The 27,865-nt window shown below is 35.8% G+C and overlaps 3 protein-coding genes and 1 long non-coding RNA gene across 4 annotated transcripts; all 4 read right to left on the reverse strand.

Annotated features, from left to right (window-relative positions):
* Window positions 1-1,702: 1,702 nt before the first annotated feature.
* Window positions 1,703-5,435, reverse strand: LOC108227237 (protein QUIRKY). The gene has a single exon (XM_064079706.1). The coding sequence runs from the start codon at window positions 5,130-5,132 to the stop codon at window positions 2,025-2,027; it is 3,108 nt and encodes a 1,035-aa protein (XP_063935776.1). The 5' UTR covers window positions 5,133-5,435; the 3' UTR covers window positions 1,703-2,024.
* A 1,837-nt stretch (window positions 5,436-7,272) lies between these two features.
* LOC108227238 (uncharacterized) lies at window positions 7,273-18,187 on the reverse strand. The gene is made up of 13 exons (XM_017402285.2): window positions 16,810-18,187; window positions 15,476-15,641; window positions 14,883-14,995; window positions 14,664-14,762; window positions 13,197-13,266; window positions 12,624-12,679; window positions 10,514-10,564; window positions 10,244-10,348; window positions 10,080-10,124; window positions 9,509-9,617; window positions 9,090-9,292; window positions 8,169-8,255; window positions 7,273-7,973 (listed from the first exon to the last, which is right to left on the reverse strand). Exons 1-13 carry the CDS (start codon window positions 18,088-18,090, stop codon window positions 7,797-7,799), a joined length of 2,562 nt encoding a protein of 853 aa, XP_017257774.1. The 5' UTR covers window positions 18,091-18,187; the 3' UTR covers window positions 7,273-7,796.
* A 946-nt stretch (window positions 18,188-19,133) lies between these two features.
* Window positions 19,134-27,328, reverse strand: LOC108227695 (UDP-glucose 4-epimerase GEPI48). The gene is made up of 9 exons (XM_017402986.2): window positions 26,823-27,328; window positions 23,596-23,645; window positions 22,336-22,471; window positions 21,256-21,357; window positions 20,826-21,053; window positions 20,386-20,464; window positions 19,925-20,007; window positions 19,700-19,791; window positions 19,134-19,447 (listed from the first exon to the last, which is right to left on the reverse strand). Exons 1-9 carry the CDS (start codon window positions 27,006-27,008, stop codon window positions 19,324-19,326), a joined length of 1,080 nt encoding a protein of 359 aa, XP_017258475.1. The 5' UTR covers window positions 27,009-27,328; the 3' UTR covers window positions 19,134-19,323.
* Window positions 24,569-26,816, reverse strand: LOC135147067 (uncharacterized). Its single transcript, XR_010284473.1, has 2 exons — window positions 25,334-26,816; window positions 24,569-25,247 (listed from the first exon to the last, which is right to left on the reverse strand). It is a non-coding gene; the product is annotated as an uncharacterized LOC135147067 (long non-coding RNA).
* Window positions 27,329-27,865: the final 537 nt, after the last annotated feature.

Consider the following 27,865-nt stretch of genomic DNA (forward strand, 5'->3'; position numbering starts at 1 on the left):
CTAGAGTTAGGTTCGGATTTGATTATTAACATTATATTAATTCTTTGTAATATTATTAAAATATAGTGGTAATCTGTAATATTTTGATGATTTGATATATGTCTATCTTTATATATAGTACTTTTATGTACCAAAGATCGTTTATCTTGGGGATAAGAGTTTGACACGCATTTTAAACCTTCTAAAACATGTAGTCTCATTAACTATTTTATTTTTCCTTCCGAATAAAAATTTAGTATTTGAATTTTTATACGTAAAAAGAAAATCTCATAAATCATCTAAAATTAAGTTTTCCTCTCTATATATTCATCTTTATCTTGAAAATTATAATAATATAAAGTTATTAAAATTTATGAAGATAAATTCAAGAGAGATCTTAGGCTGAACTAGTGGATTGAAACTTTAATAGTGAAAGATGATGCATCGCAATTACACTTTGGCCGTGTTTGAAAGTTAGCGGTTGGGAAAAAATTAGTGGTTTGGGGTGATTTAGAGGTTTGACCATTTCAATCCGCTAATAATAATGTTTGATAGTTGGCGGATTGAAATAGAGATTTGGCCTCAAAAATCTAATTTTCAAAAAATTACTTTGAGGAGCTTTTTGGGTTAGAAGTTTTGGTATGTGTCATAAAAAGCTAATAAAACAGCTATTTACCAAACAGTTTTACATGAAACCGCTGATTTAATCCGCTAGTCAAAACATCTATTTCAATCAACTAGTCAAAACATCTAAATCAATCAGCTAACCGCTAACCTCTAATTCCCAAACAGGGCCTTTATTTTATCAGGGAGAGGATGAATTGTTTGAAGTCATTGATTCCATATTAATGATTTAATGAATTTTTAGAATTCAAATTACGATTTTTCCTGATTTTAATATTTTATCTCCTCATTTTATGTTATTATTGCTATACATAATGATATAAACATACGACACATTATCAAAATAATATATACTATCACAATGTATTAATGATGCTACAAAAAATTGTCACAATGCTAATAACCCAATCCGAACCTAACTTTAGTAGCAAAAAAAAATCCGAACCTAACATCAGTGACAAAAAGGGAAAAAAATTTAGTTGAGTGGTAAGTTTTTAAAAACATAATAAGTTGGGTGATAAAAAAATCTATTTTCCCATGATTAAACAATTTGAGCTGTGATTAAAGGCAATCAAAATTACAAAATACAACAATAAAACCAAAGAAAACCCGATAGAGATCAAACCAATAAGTATATCACTTAGTACCCAATACAATTCAACTCGTTCACTTCTAAAAATGATCAGGAGCTTATACACTCCACTGTCCTGCAATGCATGTGATAAGTACAATTTGGTTTTGAGAAGAAACAGAATTTGGGCCATAATATATGCCGTTCACATATGCTCTGTTATTTTACTGAAATATTGTTATTATATAAGTAATGATCTTGGTATAAAGTCTTTTCCTAACATTATGAGATTTCAGGAGAACTGATCATTTAACATGATACTCTCGAGTGAGGGGAGTGTGTCTTGTAACAAAATACTATAGGATAATAAAATTAACAGGCAAACACATACTATTAACACTTTCATCTAAGGGAACATACCTGATTGCTCACACGAATTGCATAACACTGTATGGCTAGTAAGAACATAAAGATATTGGGTTATCAAAACATGTCAAAATGTGAGAAATTGAAGGCAAATAGAGAATATAATGAATTTGTAATGTCAATGCTTTCCGGGACAAAATGACTGCAAATTCACTGGCATTACATATCTCTCCTCCAATCTTGCTCTATTTTTTCTACCATCAGGCCCTCTTCTTTAACCTTATTCAATTAGCTAGTCAACAAATACAAAAAGGATGCCCTCCCACATGTATTAACCTCACTTTTCTCACATCTCCCTAAGTTGTAAAAGCCCCATTTTATCATCACAAACAACACTGTAACTCAGCTCTATCAAATCCTCCCCTCCATCAGTCCCACAAATCAAGGGACCCTTACATATCATCTAATATAAGCTACTAATTTATCACATTAATCGATCGGACAAACTAGGTAGTCTCCTGAAAAAGTTTAAGCTAGTTGGGGGCATGGGGTCCCTGAACATTGGGTGCCTCAAGTAATAGAATCCAAGTGCCACGGCTACCATTTTGGCTGGAACCACATATAGCACAATGGTAATAGACAGGCACACTGCTATGAACATTTTCGTGGCCCTCGGGTCCCTCCAGCTCACTAGCGCCTGAGCTCTTTCGCCTTGTGTGGCGAAATCACCCAACACGGTCTGAATCCGTGCTGCCAATGTTCTCAACCTGTCGTACCTCATGCGTATTATTTCAGGTGGCCTCGAACTTGGAAACGTATCAAACTCTTCATCCAATTCATCAGGGTCGACCGTTTCAGCCTGAGATATTCGGGTGTCCATTCCGGCTGGTATCTTAGGCTTAAACCGGTAGTACCATACACCGATCATAAACACATACAAGAACCCTGTTGGCACAATCAGATCAGGATACCAAACCAACACCAAATACAACATATGAACCAAAACTGTAGTGACAGGATTCTTCCACCTTCGAATATTATCCAGCCATTTCGCTAAGCCAACAACCCAGGCAAGTACAGCCACAATCCGAAACCAATTGGCCTTGCTTCTCCTCATGCTCCATGTATGGGAATCAGCATCCAACATGTACCGAACCACCTCAGGACCAAGTGGTGGCTCTGATCGCGTTAGCCAAGCTGCCACCATCTTAGTAGCAGCACCACGTAACGCCTCCTGTTGAGCCACCCCAAGAGGACGTAAGTAGTGCATTTTTGGAAGTAACGGCTGTCCATAAACCGCACACGTGTCAGGCAACAACGACGGACAGGCAAACCTAACTGCAATTTCAATTTCACCCATTTTCTTCAACCCTGTTCTTTGCAAAACCAAAAGAGGGTATGAATTAGTGTACACTTTGTTACTCTCCAATGTAGAAACACGTATACGCACTTTTCCTATCCGATAATCAGGCTTTTCATCCGACGTGTCAGCAAACATACGCCAGTTGTCAAACACGCCAATTGTCAAGACAGTGCAAGGATCATACACCTGCCAGGTATATTGCTCGTTCCAACGTGGATCAAAACAGTCAGTAATGGTTTTAGTACGAACCCATTTTTTCCCATACTTTGCCACACAGTAAGCATCAGTAGAGCCTTTCCCTTCGCCCTTGGATTTCATCGGAAGCAATCCACGAGCTCCAAGTATGCCAAGCGCCAAAATCCCAACAGCAGGCTTCCACAATTGCTTAGCAGTAGGCCTGAAATCACTGCACACGTGAGCTGCCTCATCAAGAACATGATACCCACCCTCAAGACACATCCTTAGGTGAATTCGACCTGGATAAGATCCACCAGATCCGCCTTCCAACCCAAACCATTTAGAAGGTACGTGTCGTTCATCCAAACGCTGCTCAATTGATCCCACAGGAACCATGACATGTCCAAGGAGTGCTGGATCACTCCCAGTCCGATCTTCCACCAGGAGTATCAATGATTCTTCAAGTGGCTCACCAGCAACAAAGATGACATCCTCATGCCAGAAAAACGACGAACCATGATGATTAATCGAGCCTCGTCTTGTCCTAACCGACTGAAATCCCAGTTGAACTTTCACTCTAATCTCCGGGGCTGTCAGCGGAGGCAAATTAGGAGCAATTTGAAGGTCTTGAGCTTCAAGTATCGTGAGCCTCAAATACCAAAGCTTCGGTGATTGATAAACTTTAGAGCGCGTATGAGTAACATAAGGCGAGTCCGAGCTCCACGACTCTGGAAAAGCATCATCAGCCTGAGTACCAATCCAAACAGACAACTGTATATCACCAGAAACTCTAGCAGAGTTCGGATCATCTCCGCCTTCAAGACGATACCACTGAGGAGCAAGAGGACTATCAGGCGGATCACGAACAGGAACATCCGAAAGATCAAAACAAACTCCACCTAAAAATTGCTCCGAAGATCCATCCCAAACAGAGATCTCCAACGTCGAATTAGCCGTATCCTTATTATAACCAAGAGCAAACACCTGATTCCATTCTGGAATTGGTGCCTGCTCCCCTGGCCTAAAACTAGCCGGTTTAGACCGAACTAAATGATTCGAACTCCGAATCTTGACATAGGAACTCTCGTTCTGCGAAAGTCCCCGAGCTTTCACAATTCGAATAAATAAGTACTGCATCGGCTCAACTAAATCATACGGCTGAATCCTCTCGGATTCACTCAACTTCTTCCCTGTAATAACCCGAGGCGAGTAATCTCCTCCATTAGGCCGTCTCAAGACCCTAACTCTCTCGTGATCATTCCTCGCCTCAGGCTGAACATCCTGCTGCATCACAGGCGGAGCCACATCCTGATAATTCTGCGGAGGCTGATTATGATACTGCATTTGCCTCTGATGCTGGTTCTGATACTGATGATGATGGTGATGCTCCATTTGCACCGTGACAGCTGGCGGTTGCTCCTGAACAGTCACCAAAGGCGGTGACTGTGAATCATCAATAGTATGAACCGGCATCTGCATCGGAATCTCCATAACTCTGCCATCTTCTCCCACCATGAGCTGCGGCTTCTGATCAGGAGGCAGTGGCTGATCAGGAGCAGCCCCCGCCTCATGAGATTGTTCCGACTGAACAATTTCATCGTAATAATAAATTCTAAGACCTAACTCACCTCTAATCCAACTAAACACACTCTTCTTCTCCAACTCAAAATAAATCAATCCCTCATCACCTCTCTTTGCAAACTGAGTCCCATAGAGCTTAACTCTCCCGAGAAAATGATTCTTCCTGGCATTCCCGTGGCTCAATTTCTTATCATTAAACACCTCAACTTCGACTTGCTCGAACTCCATTGTTTTGGGGTCCGAGACTATAAACTCGAGGCTCTCGTTCCATACAGGGTTCAAGTTTCGTGTGACTGTGCTCGTTCTTTTCTTCTGGCCATCGAAGTCTACGACGACATAAGCGCTGGAGCTGCCGAGGCCATCTTTGGGGAGGAGGTCACGTGCTTCGATGATCTCGACGATGAGTTTGCGGACGGTGGGGGGTTCGGGCGGTGGCTGTTGGGGTTCAGGCTGAGGAAACGGCGTTGTCATGGTGTCATGGTAAAGATGGTGCCATGGTGTAAATGTGGTTTATGTAATTGTGTGTGTGCGTGTGAAATTTAGAATTTATGGTGGAGATTGATTTTGTGGCAAGGGGGAGGGGAATGTTTGTTTGTTGAGGTGGTGACAGTGGAGAGATGGAGGGAGAGAGAGAGAGAGAGAGAGAGAAGAGGTGGTTATATTCCATGCTCTTTGGTGAAGCTAAGTTTGTTTTTTCTTTTTATTGTTTTTTATTTCTTACTTTTTGGTCTCCATTCCTTTATTGATGGAAGCATAAGTATATGACCACAAAACTTGCGTGTATAATATTTTTACATGTGATTGGGGTTATATTAATACTAATATTTCTTAATATATGTTTGGTAATAAAATTTAAATAACTTGTTTCGATTTTAATAGAAGATATGATAGTATATAGTATTAATAATAGCAGGGGACACTTGAGTGAGCATCTGATTGAGTAATCACTCCATGTCTGCAATTCTAAATTTGATATTCTGAAGATGATATGTAATGTACTTCTCTCGTTTATTTTATGCAACTTACTTTTCTCATCAACAATATCTATAACTGATTAAAAAAGACCAAATTATTCCCGGATAATATATGCAACATTTCTCAAATATAAAATGACATCTTGCCAATATTTCTCAAATATGCAAGCGAAATTCAAGTCAATGAAATTTGACTCGCCATAGATGATAGAACTCTTTTATTTATAAATCAAAACTAAAAGAAATTTAATCGGCCACTGCGCAATAGTTTAATAATCAGCTCGATTAGAGCGGTGAAGAGATAGAATATTTATTTTATTGAATATGAAATAAAAATAAAAGAAGTCATCGTATAGATGAATATGACATAAAAATAAAATAGAAAAGGTACAAGTTGCGGTTGCAATAGGGCAGATAAATGGAATAGAAACTCGTATAAACACAGAGATACCGCATGTAGAAACCAAACAAAAGCCAGTGAAAGGCAAATGATTCGACCACCTTCTATTTGATTATTCTCTTTTTAATTCCCTCTCCTTTTTGTCAAAAGCTACTCCAAAAGAATAAAGTTTCTAGCACCAAATCGCTCTCTACATTTCTTCTTGAATTTTATTTTTCCTTATTATTAGCTCTTCAAGACCTCATCTTTTGTATAGCATCAGATATATAGTCAATCGACAGTTGTAAAGTCATAGGCTTATTCCGTTGAAACAAACGCAAATTCGATTCGATTGGTGTTTGTCGTCATGTACACAAATGATTAAATATCACCAACAGTTTAAAATAATTTGTTTCTATATCAGAATATCAGAAGAAATCTTACTCACATATGCTCACTGGATTGCAGAAAGGCAGAGAAGGGACACACTGATCATCACTTTCAGCTCGCATCCCCAAGAAGCTTCCCTCTTGATTGTCTTACTGTAGGGGGTAGTCGCTACATTATTCCATTGCAGTGCCTCTGCCTTTTCACAGTTCTGGTGGAGTCCCGATTCTGCCTACATCCCACATATATGTATCTATAAAGAGACAGAATCTGATCCTTTTTGGTGGATAAAGTCATAAGAAAATCTGGATATATGCTTCATGCTTGCCTACAATGTTATGGTTATGGCATAGTTTTTCAAGGACCAGTTACAAGATCCCCGCCAAACTAAAAGTCTACAGCTCCCTAGGCTCTCGAAGAATATTACCAAAATACTGTAATCAGGACAAACACAGAACAAACTTACCACCAAAATTATGTCAGTCTGTGATGCGTGACCAGCAATATACAACACACATAGGTCTAAAGTCAGTACTGCTTACTCATTGTTCAGTATTGCTTAGTGCTTTATGTAGAAGCTACCACAATTGGTGATATGAAATTACATGTACATCAGTCATTTTGATGTCATTTGATTGCAAAATTTTAGTAGAGATTTTGCTTAAAGTACTTGCAACTCCAATGGTAACAAAGGAATATTACATCACACAAATAGACACAAAGTGACCAAAACAAAGTGCACATTTGAAGAATATGACTGCCTGCTCTAAGATCTCCATGAGATCCTTACAAATATAAGAATTGTAATCATTTGTCAAAAAATATATATATAAGATAATTGTAAGAATAAACCACCACATAAGGAAATCGATGCAACATGAAATGTTTGTAATTTAATAAAATAAATAAATAAAGGTACACTGTACTAACTAATTAAAATTGAGATGTTCGCAAACAACTAAAACTTACAAAATGCCAGAATGATGGAAATGATCATTGGGAAGAGTATGTGAATATCGGTTGGCAATCACCTTGCATGCAGATCTCCTGTTTGCTTGTCCAGGCACATAAATCTGCTACAGATACATTGGTGTGTACAATTAATATACAATATCAACAAGTGACGCTGATTATTATGATGTCCCCACAGCCTGTCAGATGCTTAAATCAACGTGTACAGATGCTCAAATCAACGTGTAGCACAAGGATCACTTATCCCGCAAAGTTGAACTTTTCATCTACAGAACAAGGCTGCAACCAGATTTACCCAACACACATCACACCCCATCCCCTTCTCACCTCATCATTCACTATTCACTATTCAATAATGAGTAAATTATACAATACACACCAGCCCCAGATAACAATATTCTCATTCAAAGCGCAAAGAACCATTTACAAAATGTCCTCCTCGGTTCCAAGTCCGCCAATTCGTTGTTTCCTCTTCTCAAAAATAGCCTTGAAAGATTCACGTTCAGCACGAAGTTGCTCTTGGAATACGTTTTGCCTTGGTGATTCTAATTTTTTCTTAACCAACGGTAGGTTGTCCTTTTCTGTTAAAGGGTTCGACTTCTGCATAGATAATCACATGAAACAAAGTTTAACCAACTTGATTACCACTAACACCGCTTCCAACCATGAAATTCTAGCAGATGAGGATGCAAGACAGAAAAGTAAATTCTATTTCCATTGTCTGACGAAATAAAAAGCTTAATCAAAGATATTCAACTTAGAACACATTGAAATTTTAAATGATATTCAGCTCACCAAGTTGTATCCAGCTCCAGGCCCAATTACTAATGACACGAGTTTTACTTTGTTTGCTGCACCAATAGAGAACCCCATATTGCCAACCTAACAAAAGGAGGGATTCGTAAAAACAAGCAGCCATCAACAAAAAATAGTCTAAGAACAGATAAAATGCAAAATTACACTAAAATAAGATCAGGGAGGATATGTTATGGTTTTCAGGTCTGTTTCAGATGGGCAGTAGAAAAGTTGGTTTAGGGATCGCAACAGGCTCCCAACATATATGCAGAAGGCTACCTCACTACTGAGGTCTTATCGCGATAATCAAGTTTAAATCAAATCGCTCGCTTTCTTGGAATTCTAAAAGTTGGGATACATAATTTAACAAATACATACATTGGGAAATAATTAAAGCAAGTAGTCAAGAAAGTGATTCCGATCTTGTGTTCCAACTCAAATACATACAGGGCTGCAATTGTGCTTCTTGGTAAAAAAAGAAAAAGAAAAAAAAGAATGAACTGGCAGAGGAATATTACCAGAAGGTCATTCAACAATAAACATTAAATTTATAAATAAAGCATTAACATATGAAGTTCTAAATTTACTGAATAGGCGAGAGATCCTCCCCAGAATCCAGTCTTTGTTACATATTACAACTTTTACAAGATAATTTGCAGTCAAGCTAATCATAATCACAATGGCATAATAATATAGACACCATGTATCCAGTATCCTTCTTACAGAAATACATATCGAATGAGGTCCAAAAGCAATACTTATGTATAGAGCATGGAACGAGTGAAGTAGGTTTGTTACATAATCGATAATCCCATAATCACAATCTATAGTCACACATTGTTTAAAGTCCATGACGAACAATATTTAGCACTATTTCCTACAGAAAGGTACAGATAATCAGAGGATGATATTAAAAAATACCTTGTCACCCCAGCTTACAGATTTGTCTTTCTTTCCATAAGCACAAATCAATCCAGAAAGAGCACCTGAATTACTTTTCGCGCTTTCAGATCTTTGGCCATCACCTTCATCAAACTCATGTGACCATTTGCTTGTCCTCAATTCTTTTACCTCTTCTGTTGGATGGTCTTCCACACTCCATTTCTTATCATGCTCGACGGGATCTGAATAACCAATTGATGAAGCAATGAGATATTTGTTTGGGAAGAAATTACAGTAAAAGAACTGTTATGTAACAAGATTGTGAGGAAAAAGACTACAAGCATTACAAAACAAGCAAAAACATTCTGCTTCGATATTTAAACGAATTATATACATGAGACACATTTCTCTCGAGTTTGCAAATTTGCATCAATTCACACAACCAAAACAGATCATACCACTTGATTTAACGTCATTAATAAGAGGTACAGTAGGATCCTGGAATTTTCCATCTTCTAATCCGGTTAACCCACCAGCAGGATCCTCGTCTTCCATATCCATGTCTACCTGACAGTTCGTAACCAAACAAAATAAAAAAAACCTGAATCACTTTTAACAGCCTGATGCAATAGGGGGAGTGGGACGAAACTGAAATAAAAGCACAACTTTTCTCCATTCAGATATATAAGTATTGTATTTCATACTAGAAGGGATGAATTTGAGCTACAGTAATATAATATACTAAGAAACAAATATTAGATATATATGAGCAACAAAACAATTTCACTTCATTTCTAATGTTCTCATTTCATCCAGCCAAACAAAAATCATACTTTTGTTCTACCATCCTCTCCCTATCTACTAACTTTGTTTCTTTCAGTTTATTCTTTAAACTCTATTACATTTTATTATGTACTTGACTATATTATACATATGGCTCATAAAAAAAGTGGGTCAGTGGGTCAGTGCTCCCACTGGCATCATTGGCTCAATCCACTGTATTGCTATCATAAATCTAATGCAAATTACCTCCTGAATTCCACCATCTTCCAAACCAGCTCCACTGAGTAAAGACTGTCAGGTCAGCAAAAATGAAAAATCAACATCCTGTTTAAATCATATACTTGTTTTTTAACTTAGATTTTTGTACACAAACTTTCTGGCATTTAAAGTGTAACAAAAAACAACCGGACCTTAGCATCCAACTTCAAGTACAAGGACGAAGCTTCTTCCCACTGAAAAGCCATCTTTTGTATCTCATCTTGGGTAAAACCATGCACATTCCTAGCAGCACAGCCCTGTAGTTAACAGAAATATGATCAGGTAGAGGAAACTGTGTCCAATTCGAGATGCAATCAATTTGCGACAATGCATAGCATATTTCAAAGTGATATAGTAGTCCAAGTATTTCACGTGTGCTAGTGTATATAAATAATGAACTACTTTAAACAATTTATACTCACTGCTGGATCCTTATAGGTAGCTTCCAGCAAGTAAACTTCAAAACCCGATCTCTGCAATGAAGGAACCATTACAGTCAGGAAACATCATAGATAAAACAATGAAGGCATCAAAATTTTATTTCTTATATTGTTCATGAGTTGACAGCACTGCACTTAGACAGTCATACACAGAACAGACAATTCTAAAGAACTGCACTAAAAGTGATTTACTGCATAAAATTAGGACTCAGGCATTATACGAAAGAAATGTAACCCTGATCTCAGAGATGTTTTAAAAAGTTCTGGAAATATCGACTAAGCCCAATACATTATATTTTCAACACCACACAATGTGATAAATTTTAAATCAATATACAAATCTGGATTTTATGCTCAAAATAATTTGCAGAAAACACATTACTATTTCACATTACAACCTTTCAGTCATCTGAACTAAGGCAACAAGAACAACTGTTAAAGACGGTAACATTAGTTAAAGTCAAAAAAAATTGAAAATGCATCTATTGTTAATATAATATAAATACGCATCACAACATTAACTGCTAGAGCCTGTACAAGTAATCTCAATCAGATTGTCAGGCTGTCAGCAAAAGGTCCTGTTTGAAGATGCATACATTCACACGTAAAAACCAGTAAAATGTTGGCAACAAATGTATTATGCTCAGAAGCAATTAGCATCCATATTGCAGAATAAGATCGTAAGCAAAATATCATGTATAAACTAGAATCTTAACATATGAGTGTATTAATTTATAAACAAGGGTTATAGCAGAATTTGGGCATCTGGTTTGGTGGATCTTGATCCTATCAAGGACTGCAACTGCTTTTCATATAGGTAATTTAAATATTTATGCCAGAAGTTTAACTGAAGACCAACATAAAGAATAGACTGCACTCTCTGTTACTTTTAAAACTCTACCACAGCCACTATGGGAGTACAAAAGGTCAATCAAAATGCATGATAAATTAACATGAGCTATGTCTTAAGTCAATCAAAATGAAATAATACAATAATTTGATCCATTATTCAGTGTGCAACATATGCTGCTACATGACAGGTATATTGGCATCTTATACAATAATAAGCATTAAAGGCGAGTCATCGAAGATTGCATTATAAGGAAAGGCTAAAACTTCTATGTAAAAGTTCAAATCCCTCTTTAGTGCAATAATAAAGTTGCACTGGTAAGTAAGAGCATTAAGATCTTTATCAGATACAGTTCCTCCCTATTCTACTAGTCATCAAAAGAATGTAAAATTCAACTTCGAAATTAGATAACATACAAGTTGTACATACTCAAAGTTAAATAGATATGATAAAGATCAATGAACTTGATATAGTAGATAAGTGAGAAAAACGGTGACTGATTATCTACTCAAACCAACTGAAAGATATGTACAAACAATGAACATGGATTCAAGAAAACTGGCAATACTGTATCTAAACAAATATAATAATAATACAAAATTATAAGGGTGCAAAGAAAAAAAGATGCTACATCAAAAAATATGCAGCTAGAAAGAGTGACCCTAAAGATTCAATTCAAACACCTACTGTGGCAGGATGGGTTCATAACGTTAACAGTATCTTTAAAAGGGTACAACTGAATAACTAATAATATCAAAGGCAACAGAAAGGCATGACACAACAGGCTGATATAAATCTCTGAAGTTTGATGTAAAAAAAAGTTATGTTTCATTTACAGTTGGATGTGCCAGACCAGGGACTACGGGATGGAAGCTTATATAGGTAAGCTATTACTCACTCCGTTTTAATATGACATAAAACTCTAATATAAGCTAATCCCCACTTAAAAAGTAAGCACAACTTGATAACAGTAATAATTTTTTTTAAGAAAACGACAAGCTCATGTAAAATTTTTGACCAAAACTCAAGTCATAACTGCTTCTATTAGTCAAAGCAACAAACAAGTACTACTTGCAATTACATAATTCATTGGTGATCCTAGAAGATTCTGCAACCCTTCAAAGAGGATTTGTTTCGCAATGATTAAATAAAAAGTATTAGTTCCAAATATTGAAGCCTTATGCAAGCAGCCCACCAAAGAAAGCCCAAATAGATTATGGGAATAGAGATGTGAATGTATACCTTTGCAGTTGCCCAAAACTGAGCAAAGTCAGCTACCCGCAGATTGCGGTCATCCACTAAGACGATGCACACATACCAGCAACAAATGGGTCAATAAGCCGAACAAAACTGCATCTTCAGTTAGAGTAAATGAAGACAGTGCATAGCCCGCACTCCATTACCACTTAATCCACACAACCAATCTAGTCTACCTAAACTTATGAACCTTTATGAACCAGCAAACCAATGAACGTTACCTTCGAAGTAAATCACTTACACCTATGCTTATAATTTTAAAAGGGAACATTGCAAATTTGCAATCTCCAAACAGAGAAACCCTTAAAGGTGTATATTTTGCATGATATCTAGAGGAACATCGTTGCTAATATCCTCAACACATACAAAAAAGAGCAAAGAATCATTGAAACGTGCAAAAAATTTCTTAACATAAAGATTTCAAGTGATTTCATCAGGACACGAGAATCTCTGCAATGCTGATAACCTTAATGCAAACTAATCATAAAGATGAGAAGTATAACTGTATAACATAATTAAACAATATGGTAAAGTTATTTTGACGAGAAAAATGAGTACCAATTATAAAGGAGAAAACACCCTCGTCAAGGGTCTTTTTGAATGCCTTCAACATGCTTGATCGATAAGCCTGATGTAGAGACAAAACCATCAAGTCAGTAACGATAAAGATACAAGTGTCTCGTATTTGACAATTTATGAACTGTTCGACTGATTATTAAAAAGGCATCCAAAAGTTTCCTCCAGAAGGAATTGTCCAACTTCATAGAGTCATCATAATCTAAAAATTGGACAGCTTAAAGAGAGCCAAAATTCAACTAGCACTTATGACCTACAATTAGGTGTTTAATTCGAGTCGAGCCGAGCCGGTTATTAGTTATACGAGTTCTAGTTTATAACTTTATATTTAAAAGAGTTGGAGTCGAGCCGCTCGTTTATCTACACAAGCTCAAGATTCTGAAAGAACCGAACGCATATACTAATCGAGTTGTTCGAGCTCGGCTAGTATATAAGTTCGATCTGATGTCTGATCCGAGCCTAGTTAAATGAGTTCGAACTCGAGCCGCTCGACATGAATTACAGCCCTACTTACAATTATAAATAAACTAACGAGAAGCCAAAAGCCAAGTTCACATGGCATGCAGCACAAATTTGTCTTACATACACAAATTCCTAGAAAGACCCATGCTCTCAATGGTAAAAATCATGATTGAAATAGTTTTAAGAAGATCAAAACTGTCAGTGTAACTATCATTACACACACACACACAGACACACACATAATTGGTCAAGTACAACATGATACTGGAGGAATCATGTCAATTTGTGATATTGTGACTGGTGTAAAAACTTAGGGAAAGCCCATAGATTATTCTGCTGGCAAGTGAATTGAGAACTTTGTCAAGCCTTCCACATAAAATTTTCTCGTCAGATGACGCAATTATTAAATAGGCCCCACTTTTTAGAGAATGTATAGTGGTGTTTTCACATATTTTTTTAAATTAATGTTCTTAAAATGCAACATAATGAGAACATTCAAATTAAAGTTTTCAAAAATTTATTACTCCCAGCAGGATGATTCTGCAGCTGTTCCAACGTGACAATGAGAAATTAAAGTTCCTGTGGTTTAATCAACTTTAAACATTTAGTAGTACCATAAGCATGAAAACTGAATTTCATGTATTTACATCATCAGTTTAATCATAATGAACTCGTAATATATAACATTTATATTACATAATTAAACTTAACTAGTCCATGGCAACCATGCTCTAGTTTGGACCTTAATAAAGTCCCGTGCCTTTCTTGGTCGGACCAACCCAACCGGCTCTTTCTGACAAGTCTTTATGGGTAGATAACAAGTCACTTTGACAAAAAGTAAAATGTTTATTAAGCATGTACTATGTCATGAACAACATACAACATAACCCAGTCCAAGGCAATTTCGCGCAAGAAAAAAAGTATAAAATCAACAGCCATGCCTCAAAGTTTTATTCATTGTACACATGTAAAATCAATTTGGCTCACCTCCTCCATTTCAGGTTCATAACAGTACTCCATGACTGTCTTCATTACTGGTTTCCTACCTCTGATGGAACCAGGAGACTTTAAGTCACTATCCACGACCTTCACAACAGAGAGATTATATTTAGTTATCTAATAGTTTAAGATATGAAAAAATTTAAATGAAATTATCTAAAAGCGCAGTTATGGTAGCTAGACAACAAGTCCGTGTGCAAAACAAACCTTTTCAACCTCTGTCATGAAGTAATCATCCATGGAATGAATTCGTGGAGGGTCACCACCATTTTCAACTTCAATATCACGCAGAATCTTTGCCAAGTAGCTCTTTCCACTACCTAGAAGACAACAATTCAAACTGTCATTTCTCTATATTATCTAAAGCATCCCCCGCAAACATTTCAGAACAAAAAACATTCACAAACAATTTTCCGGCTATCCACTAGACCTGACCAGTCCTTGACACCTCAATTGCTGAGGAAACACCTCAGCAAAATTTCTTTGATAAATTCAATGCAAAACTTATAGTAATTCTAAAATTAGATATTTGCTCTATTAGGCATTACTCATTAGCATATTAATATATGCACAATTTGAATACCAATATCTGATATCACCCTTGAAAAACTAGTGCGATTAGTACTGCAAAGAGTTTTTAAAAGCATTAAAATTATACAATATTGAGACGGTTATTCTACACCAAGTTGAAGGGCAACCAGATCCAGAAAACAGATATAAGCTCCACAAGGTCAACAACCAGCAAAAAATATCCAGCAATTACAGATTAAGATAGCATATATATTAATCAAATATGGTACCTGGAAGTCCGCGAAGTATTATCACTATATGATCAGGTCGAGTAGCTCGATGTGGCTGCTTAAATATTTGAGAAGCATCAATAGCCTTGGGCTTATCAATAGATCTCAATGGAAAAGTATGTTGATCTACAGAGTACTTAAAGGATGCTTGGCGGGCTTGAATATCCTGACAGGTGAAACAAATTGTATTGTGTTCCTTCAAGAGTTGTAATGTTATATAAATTTGGAAAAAAGATTCATATGACATAACATTAAAGAAACAAAAGACCAATGCTACAATTACCATAGGGTATACTACAATATTTCTAAGCCTGTGACGGTTTCCAAATCATGTGATAGAGAGGATCGTCGAAAAAAATAAGTACGGACAGTATTAATTTTGAACAAAAAAGATCAACATTTCTTGAAGCAGACTGTGACGTCCAAAATAATTTTAAAATGCGAGCGAAAGAGGAAGCAAACCTTGCACCAAGGCCTAAAAACGAAAAAGAAATTTCAAGACATGACTAAAACCTCCAAGACGGCTTGCCCAAGAGGTCAAGCTTTGCATATATGTGCATATATCTATATGTGTGGTCAGGGAGGGGTTACTGGAAATTCCATTGAACTCTAAAAAACCTAGGTTGAACTTAAACAGCCAACACACTATCTGACAGCAGTAAGAGCCGAAAATGTGAAATGGAAAAAAGAGAGAGAATGACATCTAGAAATATGATTATGATTTTACAAGATCGAGATTATAGTAGAATATAAGTAGCAGATAGGAATTGCTTACACGACTACACAAAACAATTCCATTATGTCAATAATCAGAAACAGGGAGAATAGTTATCGAAGATATGTGTAGAAAGACAACACAAAATTGCAAGCCTGTAATGGAACAGAAAGAACTATATCTGCTTTACACTTTTAGCAGGACATCCAAGGTTACTGGTGCTCACTTTCAAATCTTTTCGATGTATATAAACTGATCTAGTTTCTAAAATTTATGACATTAGTAATATATGGTTTTAAATCAATATCTTATGAACTAAATACTTTACCTTCTGATTTTATGCAATTTAGGATCCCTTATAAACTTAAGAATTTTTAATAAGAAATTAAATGATTTTCGTCAGCATTAAAAAGTGCTCAAGGTAGAAGGCATTTAACACATAAAGATGACTCAACTACATTCAAGTTGAATAGGTTCCTGCAGCTTTAAAAGGTTTCTACTCAAAAAATATTTCTTAACTAAACAAAAATAAAGTTCATAGGCATTACAAAGTACCAACTAAGCAGATGCAATTCAATATAACATATAGCACAGAGTTCTTTAAACTTGAAAAGAATACCTCACAAGGAGCACTAGCTGAAGTATGCTGAGTTGGCTTATCACTATGGTACTTCTGCGTCACAGATTGGGATTCAGCGAGCGGAGGATGTGATAGTGGCACATCTATCGAAGAGCTAACAGATATCGGGAATAAAGAATTGGATGCTAATTGTGGCGAAGATGAAGCAAATGGCCTAGGGTAAGGATTTCCACGGGGCTCCATAGGAAGTGGTGGTGGTGGAGAAGCAGGAAGAGGAGGGTGGATATCATACGCACGAGGAGCAGCACCATTATATATAGAAGGATACACTCCTTTCTGCATATTCTGATGACCAGATGGGGACAAGTTGGCATTCTCTAACTGAGCATTAACACCAAAAGATGGCCTAATACCAGGAATTTGATGCTCTGAATTTTGTGAAGATCTATATGAGTTTGACAACTGATTGTCAAAATCCCGATTTACCACAGAAAAATTGCTTCTCTGTTCATTAATTGATCCTTGCATCTCATGCCCTTGATGTGAATAATAAGGTTCCTTAATTGACATTGAATCCCTAGACATAAGCCTTTGACTATTATGATGAAAGCCAGTATCATTATTCGATCCGGTATACAAACCCTGCACACTCTGAGGTACCAGCGGACGCCTCTGCATATCATCAGTCATCGTACTAGACTTATATTGAAACCTCATTCTATCAGCATTCTCGGCATCACTCATTTGCCGATAACCAAAACCCTTTTCCTCCCCAAAACCACGGGAACCAACACCAGGCTCCACAAAAGCCGTTCCCTTATCAAAACCATCAACACACGGATTCTGAAACTCATACATCTCCGAATTACCACTCGACTTAATCGCTGACTCATCAATCTTACTATAACCCCTTCCTAAACCCGCCTTCTCGTAACCAGACTGCGTACCGTGATCACGAATCAACAGCTTCAATCTCCGCTCATCCTCCGACACGAAAGCCGAATAACTCCCCACACTATCAACAACATCGTCTCTCATCCTCTTGACACCAACAACACCGTGATCAAAATTAGGACTAAATTGCCGCGGCATTCGAAAAGCGTCGATTGGAGGGTGATTATAATAGGGAGGGGGATCAAATTGGGGAGGTGGAGGGAAGTAATTAGGGTTGTTTGGGGGATGAGGGAAGAATCTAGTGTTAGGAGGGCAAAAAGGGAAGTGAGAAATAGAACAAATTGGACATATGTTGTTACCTTGTTGTACAATTGGTGGAGGAGGAGGACGAGCTCGCCATGGATAATGATGATGATGAGGATCCATATTCTTCTTAACTGTTGTTGCGATGGACGTATCGGTATGTGTGGCGATGCGTCGGAGACTTAAATACCGATTTATTGCTACGGCCTGGTGGGAGGAGAAGAAATATATACGGTGTTTATGGCCAGGTTAAATCATTATTTTATCCCTAAACTCTGGCCTAATCAAATTTACTTTTGTTACTTCCTCCGTCATGTAATTTTATATACTTATTTTTTATTTGACTCGGTTATATTAATTAAATTTTGCTAATAATTATAAATATTTTAAGATTAAAAGGTCTTAAAATTGAATCATTAGAATTTAGAAATATGTTTGATCTAATTTGAAATATATTTCTCAATATTTGTAAATTATGAAAAATATCTTGTTTACAAATAAAATTGAAATCTGACAATTATAAAACTGAATCAGATTATCTTTTGAAGTTAAAAGAGTATTTATTGATTACATATATTTAGAAAATTTTAACAGAATATATAATTTTTCTGCAAATAAATTGTTTTCGGGTGCTACAAACAGATTTAACCCACGGTGTTTTCGATTTCTTATCATTCTTATTTCCTTTTTATTTGTTTATCCATCTTTTTTAATTTTAATTTATTTACATGAATATTTTTCTATTTATTTTAATTAAATATAATTATGAATATTCAAAAGTTAAATAACATTATTTACAATTTTTAATTAAAATTCTTTATTTTAATATTTTATAAAATAAATATAATTTCAACTCGCGAATGCCAGAGACTAATCTAGTTGGAGTATATTGACTAGAAATTAGAACAGGCTTATGTTTACTACTTCATGTCGTCCCCCTTATCTTTATGTTTTAGTTGCGTTCCTCAGTCTCATTCTTGGTTAGCATTTCTACTCTTCAATACTGTACATATCTCATACTCCTTGAACCATTACCATTCAATTCAGACTTCAGGTTCTTTCCCGTCACAGTGAAATGCACTATTTCAAGATTAGGAATGGAATACCTCCAGGCCTCAAACAAGAAAATAAGGTTGCAACTTCCAGAACGAACTGCCAAGCCAGGATGCTTTAAAAACACATAACAAATCCTTTAAGTCTGGTAAAAGAAGAAATTTTCTTGTACTTCTATTACATTTATTTTAAAATCAGACAATTAACTGTAGATAAACTTCTCCCTGCGATGGTGAATGTCTCTAACATCGATGAGGGCAATACTCAACAGGTACATAATATATCCAGTAGAACCACCCCCAGTCAAGTAACAGGTTCTGGACAAGTATCAGGCTCTGTATCAGGCTCTGGAGGCTCATAGCCGTATGGATTCTTGCTGGCCCAGTTCCACTGATCTCTGCACATGTCATCGATGTCGAATTTTGCCCTGCACCAATGACCACCATCAGTTACAATTCAAGATGATGATAACCACAGTGAACCAATTATAATTATTATATAATGGAATTAAACAACAACATATAACTTCTTTTCCACATGAATCATTTTGTTACCAGATACTGAAAGGATATAATTATATAATGATGATAACCACAGTGAACCAATTATAATTATATAAAAATGTAAATTCTTTTCCACATGACAAGACAGCCTCCAGTCCAAGAAGCAAGACACTCACTTCCAGTTTAATTCTTTCTCTGCTTTAGCAGTTGATCCATACACAATCTCAGCATCTCCAGGGCGGCGGTCAGCCATTACCAGAGGAATTTCCTATATACAAGTAGGAGAACATAATTACATAGCAGCTCATCATTTGCATGCTGAAAATTTCTTAGTAAAAAGGGAGAGAGGTTGACGCCAAGAACAGAAATTAAGTCTATAAAACTCATTTTTAGCTTAGTACCATTCCTGATGCCTTCTCAAATGCCGCAACCATTTCCAAAACTGATGTTCCTTTTCCGGTTCCTAAGTTGTACACTTCACAACCTACAGTTGGAATACAAAACAAAGGAAGAAAAACTAAAAGATATGAATCTAACAGATTCAAGAGAAACAAATGGATATTTTGAAATATATTTAAAAAAATGTCTCAAGGACTTGAGGGAATATAACTAAAATCGCTTTAATGAGAAAAGTGAGAAATGGCCGTAAGAGCATATCCAATCTGCTTTAAAAGTTGAAGTATCTTTCAAAGATATTAATCACTTCTTCGGAGCATTTAGCGTTACTCGTTAGGTTTCTGGTATTAGTGTCACACAACTGACAGGTTTGATACAACGCACAAACTACAGATATTAAATATAATATTCAAAACCAGCAGACTGATCTAAAGTTTAAAACCACAAAATAGAATTCTAAACTTACCTATAGAAGAATCAGATAACTTCCTCAAGGCAGCAATATGACCATCGGCTAAATCCATAACATGAATATAATCACGTACCTGGGAAGTGGAAACGATCAAAGTTTGTTTATTATGTGTGTGTGTGTGTGTGTGTGTGTTTTGGTTTTTTTGTAGCGGAAGCAGACTGTAACATACATAGGAAGATAATACTAAATTACCAGGAGCCTTAACAATAGCAAGGGTGAAGCAAGTACCATGTCCACAATGGCACTTCTACTGAATAGAATGTATGCCATGCATATATTTGATAAAATTATATTGAAATTTACATATATATGGACATTGTTTACAGGAAATGAGTTGAAGCTTAATGGGGCAAAGCTAATTTATTAAAGAATAGTATTAAGGTCCTCAATATTATAACTGAGCTTAGCCCAAGACAAAAGATAAGAAGACATACCCCTGTACCATCTTTTGTTGAATAGTCCTTTCCGTAAACAGTTAATGCAGGTCTCCTCCCAACTGCTACTTGTTGCACAAAGGGCATAAGGTTGTTTGGTACTCCACGAGGATCTTCGCCAATATAACCACTAGAATGTGCACCAACCGGATTGAAGTATCGGAGCAATATAATTTTCCATTCCGAATCTGATCGGTATATATCACGGCATATTTCTTCAATAAAGAGCTGAACAGACAAAAATAAAAAGGGGTGTCAGATAAGTGTTCCAAAGTTGGGCATCAAGTATTGAAGCAAAATTCAATAGTTTCATAGATGTATCATGTATGGCAAGGCCTGAGAACAGAAGAATGTAACCACACCAATAACCTACTATCAAGTATATTAAGGTTCTGCACTGACAAGAACATTATACATAACCAAACTATACCTTGGTTCGCCCATATGGGTTTGTTGCAGAGAGTGGAAACTCCTCTGTGCACGGCACCTCCTTTGGCCAACCATAAACTGTAGCTGAAGACGAAAACACAAGCTGAAAAGTTGAAAGCAGCATTAGCCCATCAACTAAATCAATATCTTGAAGACTGGGGAAAGATATATCATTTTGAATTGCACAATTTATATCCATAGAACCAGAACAAATTCATGAAACTAGCATGAATGAACAATGAAAGTCAAAACTTTAAACAATAATACTTGCACAGTTGCACGAAGTAAGAAAAAAATCATTATATTAATAATAGGTATATAATTATATTGAAAACTTCTAAGAGCCTGTTTGGGAAGGCTTAAACCTTTCGGCTTTAACTTCATATTTGACTTTAAGCTGAAGAATGTTTGTCTGTCTAAAAAGTTGGAAGCTGACTTAAAGTTAAGAATAAGCCAGAAATTGACTTAAAATCCGAAGTTGGTAGGATGTACTTTTTTGAACAGTTTATTTTATTTTTATGATTTTAAATAAAAATCAATTTCATCATTCAAATGAATACCCTATCAAAATTATTTTTATTAATATTTTTAATAACTCAAAAGTCACCTATAATCTAAAATTACCTAAAAAGACAATTTAAACCGTGCACTTATCACATTAAGCAAGTTACCCAAACAGGGCCTCTAATTCACATGAACTAAAAAGGAAAGATATAGTTAAAGCCTTCAGAATGAGGTGATATACACGAATATTTAACATACGACATCTATTAACTAATTTAATTTTCAATTTAAGGTAGACGCAAGAGCAAAGTTAAATACATTAGCATGAATGCACGAAAACCTGAAAGCAAGTATCAAGTAGGAATCTATTTAGCATGGAGAGAGTATACATGGGAAAATCAAGAATTTGCAGCATATGAGCACATCCCAGAAGTATATAAACTGTCTTGAAGGGTAAAAAGTCCAAACTCAAACCCAGAATACAGGAAAGCGAAAAAATGGTAATATTTTTTTATTCATTAGCATCTTTTTATATATTTATTTGTACATAATTTAAGATCGGGTACAAGTGAGATACCCTCTTGCAGTCATGAGCAGCCATGACTTCCAACAGAGTAACTGTACCACTGATGTTATTGTCATAGTACAGCAATGGTTTTTGCACACTTTCACCAACTGCTTTTAATCCAGCAAAATGGATAACAGCATCAAACCTGCAAAGTAGCCAGAAGAAATGAGAAGACTTAAATATAAAAATTGGATGGATTGAAAGGCAACCACATCAAATAATTTTCAAGTACGGTAAGTGTAAACATTTCCATTAACACATTTAGAAAATATTTTGTGGTAAAAAAGGTGCTCAACAAGTCAGAATACAGTATGGCCTTAAAAGATGGAAACCCAATTTCTCATTCTAACAAAATTTACTTACATGTAACCAACACTATAAGGTAAAAGGCAGTGGACTAGAAGCTTCAAACCTCGAACAAAACATGCGATTCCATATTTCCAAGTGTAAGTCAACATCTAACATTATACTGTCAATCACTACTTTCCCGGACCTTTTCTTCTTTTTTTTGTATAATAGATCATCTCCAAACTTAAATTTTACATAAGATTAGCAAATTCGATATTAAATTCAGAGAATAAATCGTTAATCCAGAACTAGACAGGCAAGGCGATATATAAACATCAATCATGACAAAAATGGTGAAAAGACTCGAAGAAAAAAGGTAATACAACCAAGTAATAAGCTAAATTTAAATCAAGATAGTATGAAACTATGACTCATGATATATCCAAAAATATATATTTCATAAAGTTAACAGCTGAATAAAAAACTTTAAAAGTTACAAATACTCGAACAACATTAGGGGTGGAGGACAACTACATCCGGTGCAATCCATATAAAAAGTAGTTAGTAGTATTACAGTCCTCGCGGACACGATGACCTCATCTTTATTATCCAAATGAGAATAATTTCTTTCAAAAATATGAAATCAAAAGAAATCTATCCTGCTCCAGTAGATGATTTAATTCTATTCTTCCTCTATTTCTAAACAAACACCAAGAGTACATTATGTCACTATTGTACATAAAAAGATACTTTCATCAGAAAGTGACAAGGAAATTTTGTTTCTTCACCTGTGCTCTAGAGCTATTTAAGTTTAGCTACTTCAATTAAAAATGGGATCAACAAACTTTAGTACGTTAAAGTTACTGATACAATGTGTTGGCTTTATGCAACAGGTTTAATACACAAGTTAAATGTATATACCCAATTATATAATACATGGAAAGGATATATTACAATTTAGCATATTGGCAGAAAGCTTACTTTCTTGAAGCAAAAAGCTTTTCAAGTTCAGGCTTATTCCGGAGATCTATCTGCAGTCATACCAAGGTTGTTAAAAAGCAAATCGTCAAATAATAAAAATATATAAGAGATATTCAAGATTTACATTACTGCATACTTGATTGAGTTCATCACTAATGGAGAAATCATAGTGTAAAAAAAACTACAAAAGTAATTCTATCACTTGCAGCATGAATCTATATTCTATATTACTATCCAAAAACCCCTTCCAATGAAAAGCAGAAGTACCAAAGTACCAATTTTTGGTAACTACAAAATTTTTATTATTTCTAATTTATATTATATGATTTTATTGTATCTTATTAGAATTCTAACATGATAACAAACTATACACACACGCGCGCGCGCGCACATCTATACAATATAGTAGTATAATCGTTTCACCCGTTTAAATTTATCTTTTTATTATTTTTAATATTAGTCCATCAAGCATAGATTCATTAGAATCTTACCACTACACTAATGATCTTAATTTTAATTATAGCTATAACCATAGCATATTCACATTATTTACAATTACAATTATAATTATTTCACCCATATAAATTTAATCTTTTTATTACTTCCTATATATTAAACCCAAAGTATAGAGTAATAATCTATCTATACTCTTGATTAATAACCCAAACCAGTAAAACGCATATAATTAACTTTACTGAAATCTACTATTATAAAATCTTTTTATTTGATCTTGTTACAATTATAAAACCACTTCAGATCTTTACAAACTAAACTGACTTTTTAGGTCTGTACAAGAATAAAGAACTAATTATCCTTGAAAAGCCCAGATGGCACAATAGTTTATTCCCGTACTCTTTTGGCACCGTTACAAGGATCATAGTGATTCACCTAGGAATTAATTGCCTTAATTCAGAATCTCACTCTAGTTCTCAGGAACAGTACAACCCCATCAACACATGCTCCACCCAAAAAATGAACCTCGGACCGTTTAAACAAAGTCCGTCTCTAAATTCTGATCAAATTAAAAGGCTAACCCGCTAGGATCACTACCAGATAAAACATCACTTCTAGTTTAAAAAAAACTGGTAAAGGGGACAAGTCTAAGGGTATTATTAGCAGTTCAACAATGGAAGAAAAAGAAAATAATAATAAACGGACTCTGATTGAATGAGCAATCGAAAATCCAAAAGGAGGGCCACAATCCTATAGTTAATCTGAAGCAAGTCCAGTCTCCAGGGGGGCTGTCAATCCAGAAATTACAGGGAGACCTCCTGACACAGAACAAAAGAACTTCAAGAATTTAAAGATGAGCTGAACTGGCAGCAGATGCCCTTGAATGGATTGGAAGATAAAGAAAGGAATCTACAGGTGGAAAACACAGCAATTCTCAGGAACTATAAGGAAGTGAAGAAGAGCTTGATTGATAAGAAGAAAAATAAAAACTTTTTCTGAACCAACATTGCAGTTATGAGATACGAGAAGTTCTGTTAGAAAAAAGGACCAAGAGATTCAATCTTTACGTGAGAAACTCAACCTTCTGCAACAAGAACCTGGTGTTGTACCTGAAGCTGATGGCTCAACAGAATATGAAATTCTTGGCATGCCTCCAACAGAAATAGAGTAGGAAGAAATCAAGTTTTTGATTAATCAACCTAAAACAATCATAGCAGTAGAGTAAAAGTTCAGCAACAAGATTGATCCGATACTTAATGGCAATCTGGAATTTTGTGCATTCAACCTGGCACCAGGTGCAACAACCACACAACTCCATTACAACAGACTTACAGCAGATGTGCGCAATATGCAAGCACCTAACTGACAGATAGGAGTAGAGTAAGAGTAGATGGAGGAGTCTTCGTAAAAGATAATGAATTTGTGAAAGACCGAACAAGTCAACCCAGGTGACATGAAATGAAACAAACTTTAGCAACAGTTGAGGGAAGAATTAAATATCAACCAAATTACCTAACAACCGCTCCATTTTATATAAATATGAGATATACTTTAAGGTCAAATTTGTAATTTTACCTTTTAGCACTTATTAATCACCGAGAGATAGCTGATGTTAACAAGAAACCTCAAGCTCTTAAAGCAAGAATTTAAACGGACAGTATGGGATCAGATCATAGCAATTCCAAATATACTTTTCAGCAAGAAAGTGCATACTCATTATCAAAATGAGCAAACACTAACTGCAGTGTTGGCTATGTGACTATGTCATATATGAAATTAATATGCTGTACAAAGCTACTGTTATGATATGTAGAATATATTAATACCCAAGCTTATGAAGGAATATCATAAAAGTCCCACCTCTGGTCTGCCCAATGAGAGCAGTAAAAAGCATTTTTCACTAAACTTAATCAAAGTAGTTGTTAACAGCACTCCTTTTAGTTTGATATCAGACCTACTTAACTTAAAAAACACTTGTAGGACACCATATGAATTTTAAGGTCAGGCAGGTAGATTATATGAATTTCAATTTGGTTAATCTACACTCACTGTTGCAAACAAGCCCTACAAGCAGTTGTTACTTGCTCTGTTCATTTATTGTTTCCACTACATGATTTGGGATTGATCCTGTTGATTGAGGGGTAAGGCCAACATGTGAGTTAGAATTTATAAGGTAAAAGCTTCATTCATAACTTCTCATAAACAAACCATGAAACTATTTACTATTTACAAAAGAACCTAACAGAACGAGTGTAACATCCCATGACCCATGTCAGTGAGGTTCAGTAAGTTTGAGGCCGTAACAAGGACAAGTTGTGGGCTGGGGCATTAAAATGAGCTACAACATATTTCCAACTCCATCTCACAATTTAAAAGAAGAGAGCATCAAGTCCCCATATAGTTGACATAATTTACTAAATTAAGCAGTTCTACAAATAGCTCAACAGTATAAAAAAAGTAGCCCTAGAATACCAAAACATTCCAAGATATTAGTAATAGTTACACTTGTTCCCGAAATTAATCATTTCCCCTAAAAGTGAACAAATTCAATCCTCTCTAATCTCAGTACCAATTAACAATCCAACAAGCTAGCTGTATCATACAAACACGAGTAACAGAATCCACAAGAGAGAGGGAGAGAGAGGGAGAGAGAGGGAGGGAGGAAGGGAGGGAGAGAGAGAGAGAGAGAGAGAGAGAGAGAGGGAGGGAGGGAGGGAGGGAGAGGAGGGAGAGGGAGAGGGCAAGGGAGAGCGAGAGAGAGAGAGAGAGAGGACCTGGTGAAAAGAGAGATTAGTGCCAAATTCACCAGCAAGAACTTGAACACGTTTAATAGACAATTCAGAGGAATTATCAAGATTATCAATCACAACAGCTTTATAACCACCAAGTAATAGCTGCAGAATGGTGTGGCTTCCTATATACCCCGCGCCCCCTGTCACTAATATACACTGCTGCGCCATGACTCCTTATATCTCCTATCAGATTCAAGCTGCAATTACACAATCACATATATAAGAGGCCTGTAACGTTCAGGAGGCTCCGTAAATAATAAACGTGGAGATTGTTGAATATGCGGCGTCAGTGGGGACTGTCTGCTTTAATTGAAGTCGTGAATAGACGGCTACACGGGCCGATAAAGCCTATAAATAAACACACACAATCTGAGTCATCTGACGCTGACTCGCTGAGTAGAGGAGATACTTATCTTGTTTAACAACTCTTTTTATTAAGCTTACTCCTTTCAGGTGTGTTTATATGAATCGAAACAGATAGGGTTTTTGCCCCATCTTGAGGGGGTATTGGATTGGGATTTTAAAGCATTTTTTTGCATTCATGAAATCCGAGGGTATTCGATTGGGATTGTTTGAAATCCATTAAAATTTTGAGGTATTCAATTGGGATTTTAAATTATGCTACAAAATCTGGTGGTATTCAATTGGGATTTTAAATTATGCTTTAAAATCCGATGGTATTCAATTGGGATTGTTTAAAATCCATTAAAATCTGATGGTATTCAAATGCTGATGGATTTTTTTTCATTTCATAAAATGATGGATTTTGTGGCATTCTTCAGTATATTTTAAGTTTTTTGAAATCCCATCAAAATCAATGGGATTTTGAAGCATTGTACCTAAATCCCATCAACTCTGCGACATTTTATCAAGAATCCGCACAAAATCAAAATCCCATACAATCCATTAAAATTCATAGACTAAAAACAATCCATTAAAATCCCAATCGAATACACCCCCGTTAGATTATTTTTTCTACAATAGCAGAATTTATTTTATAACATAGATCAAAAATCGTCTTGTAT

This window comes from Daucus carota, chromosome 6 (genome assembly GCF_001625215.2).
Source record: "Daucus carota subsp. sativus chromosome 6, DH1 v3.0, whole genome shotgun sequence".
Lineage (NCBI taxonomy): Eukaryota > Viridiplantae > Streptophyta > Magnoliopsida > Apiales > Apiaceae > Daucus > Daucus carota.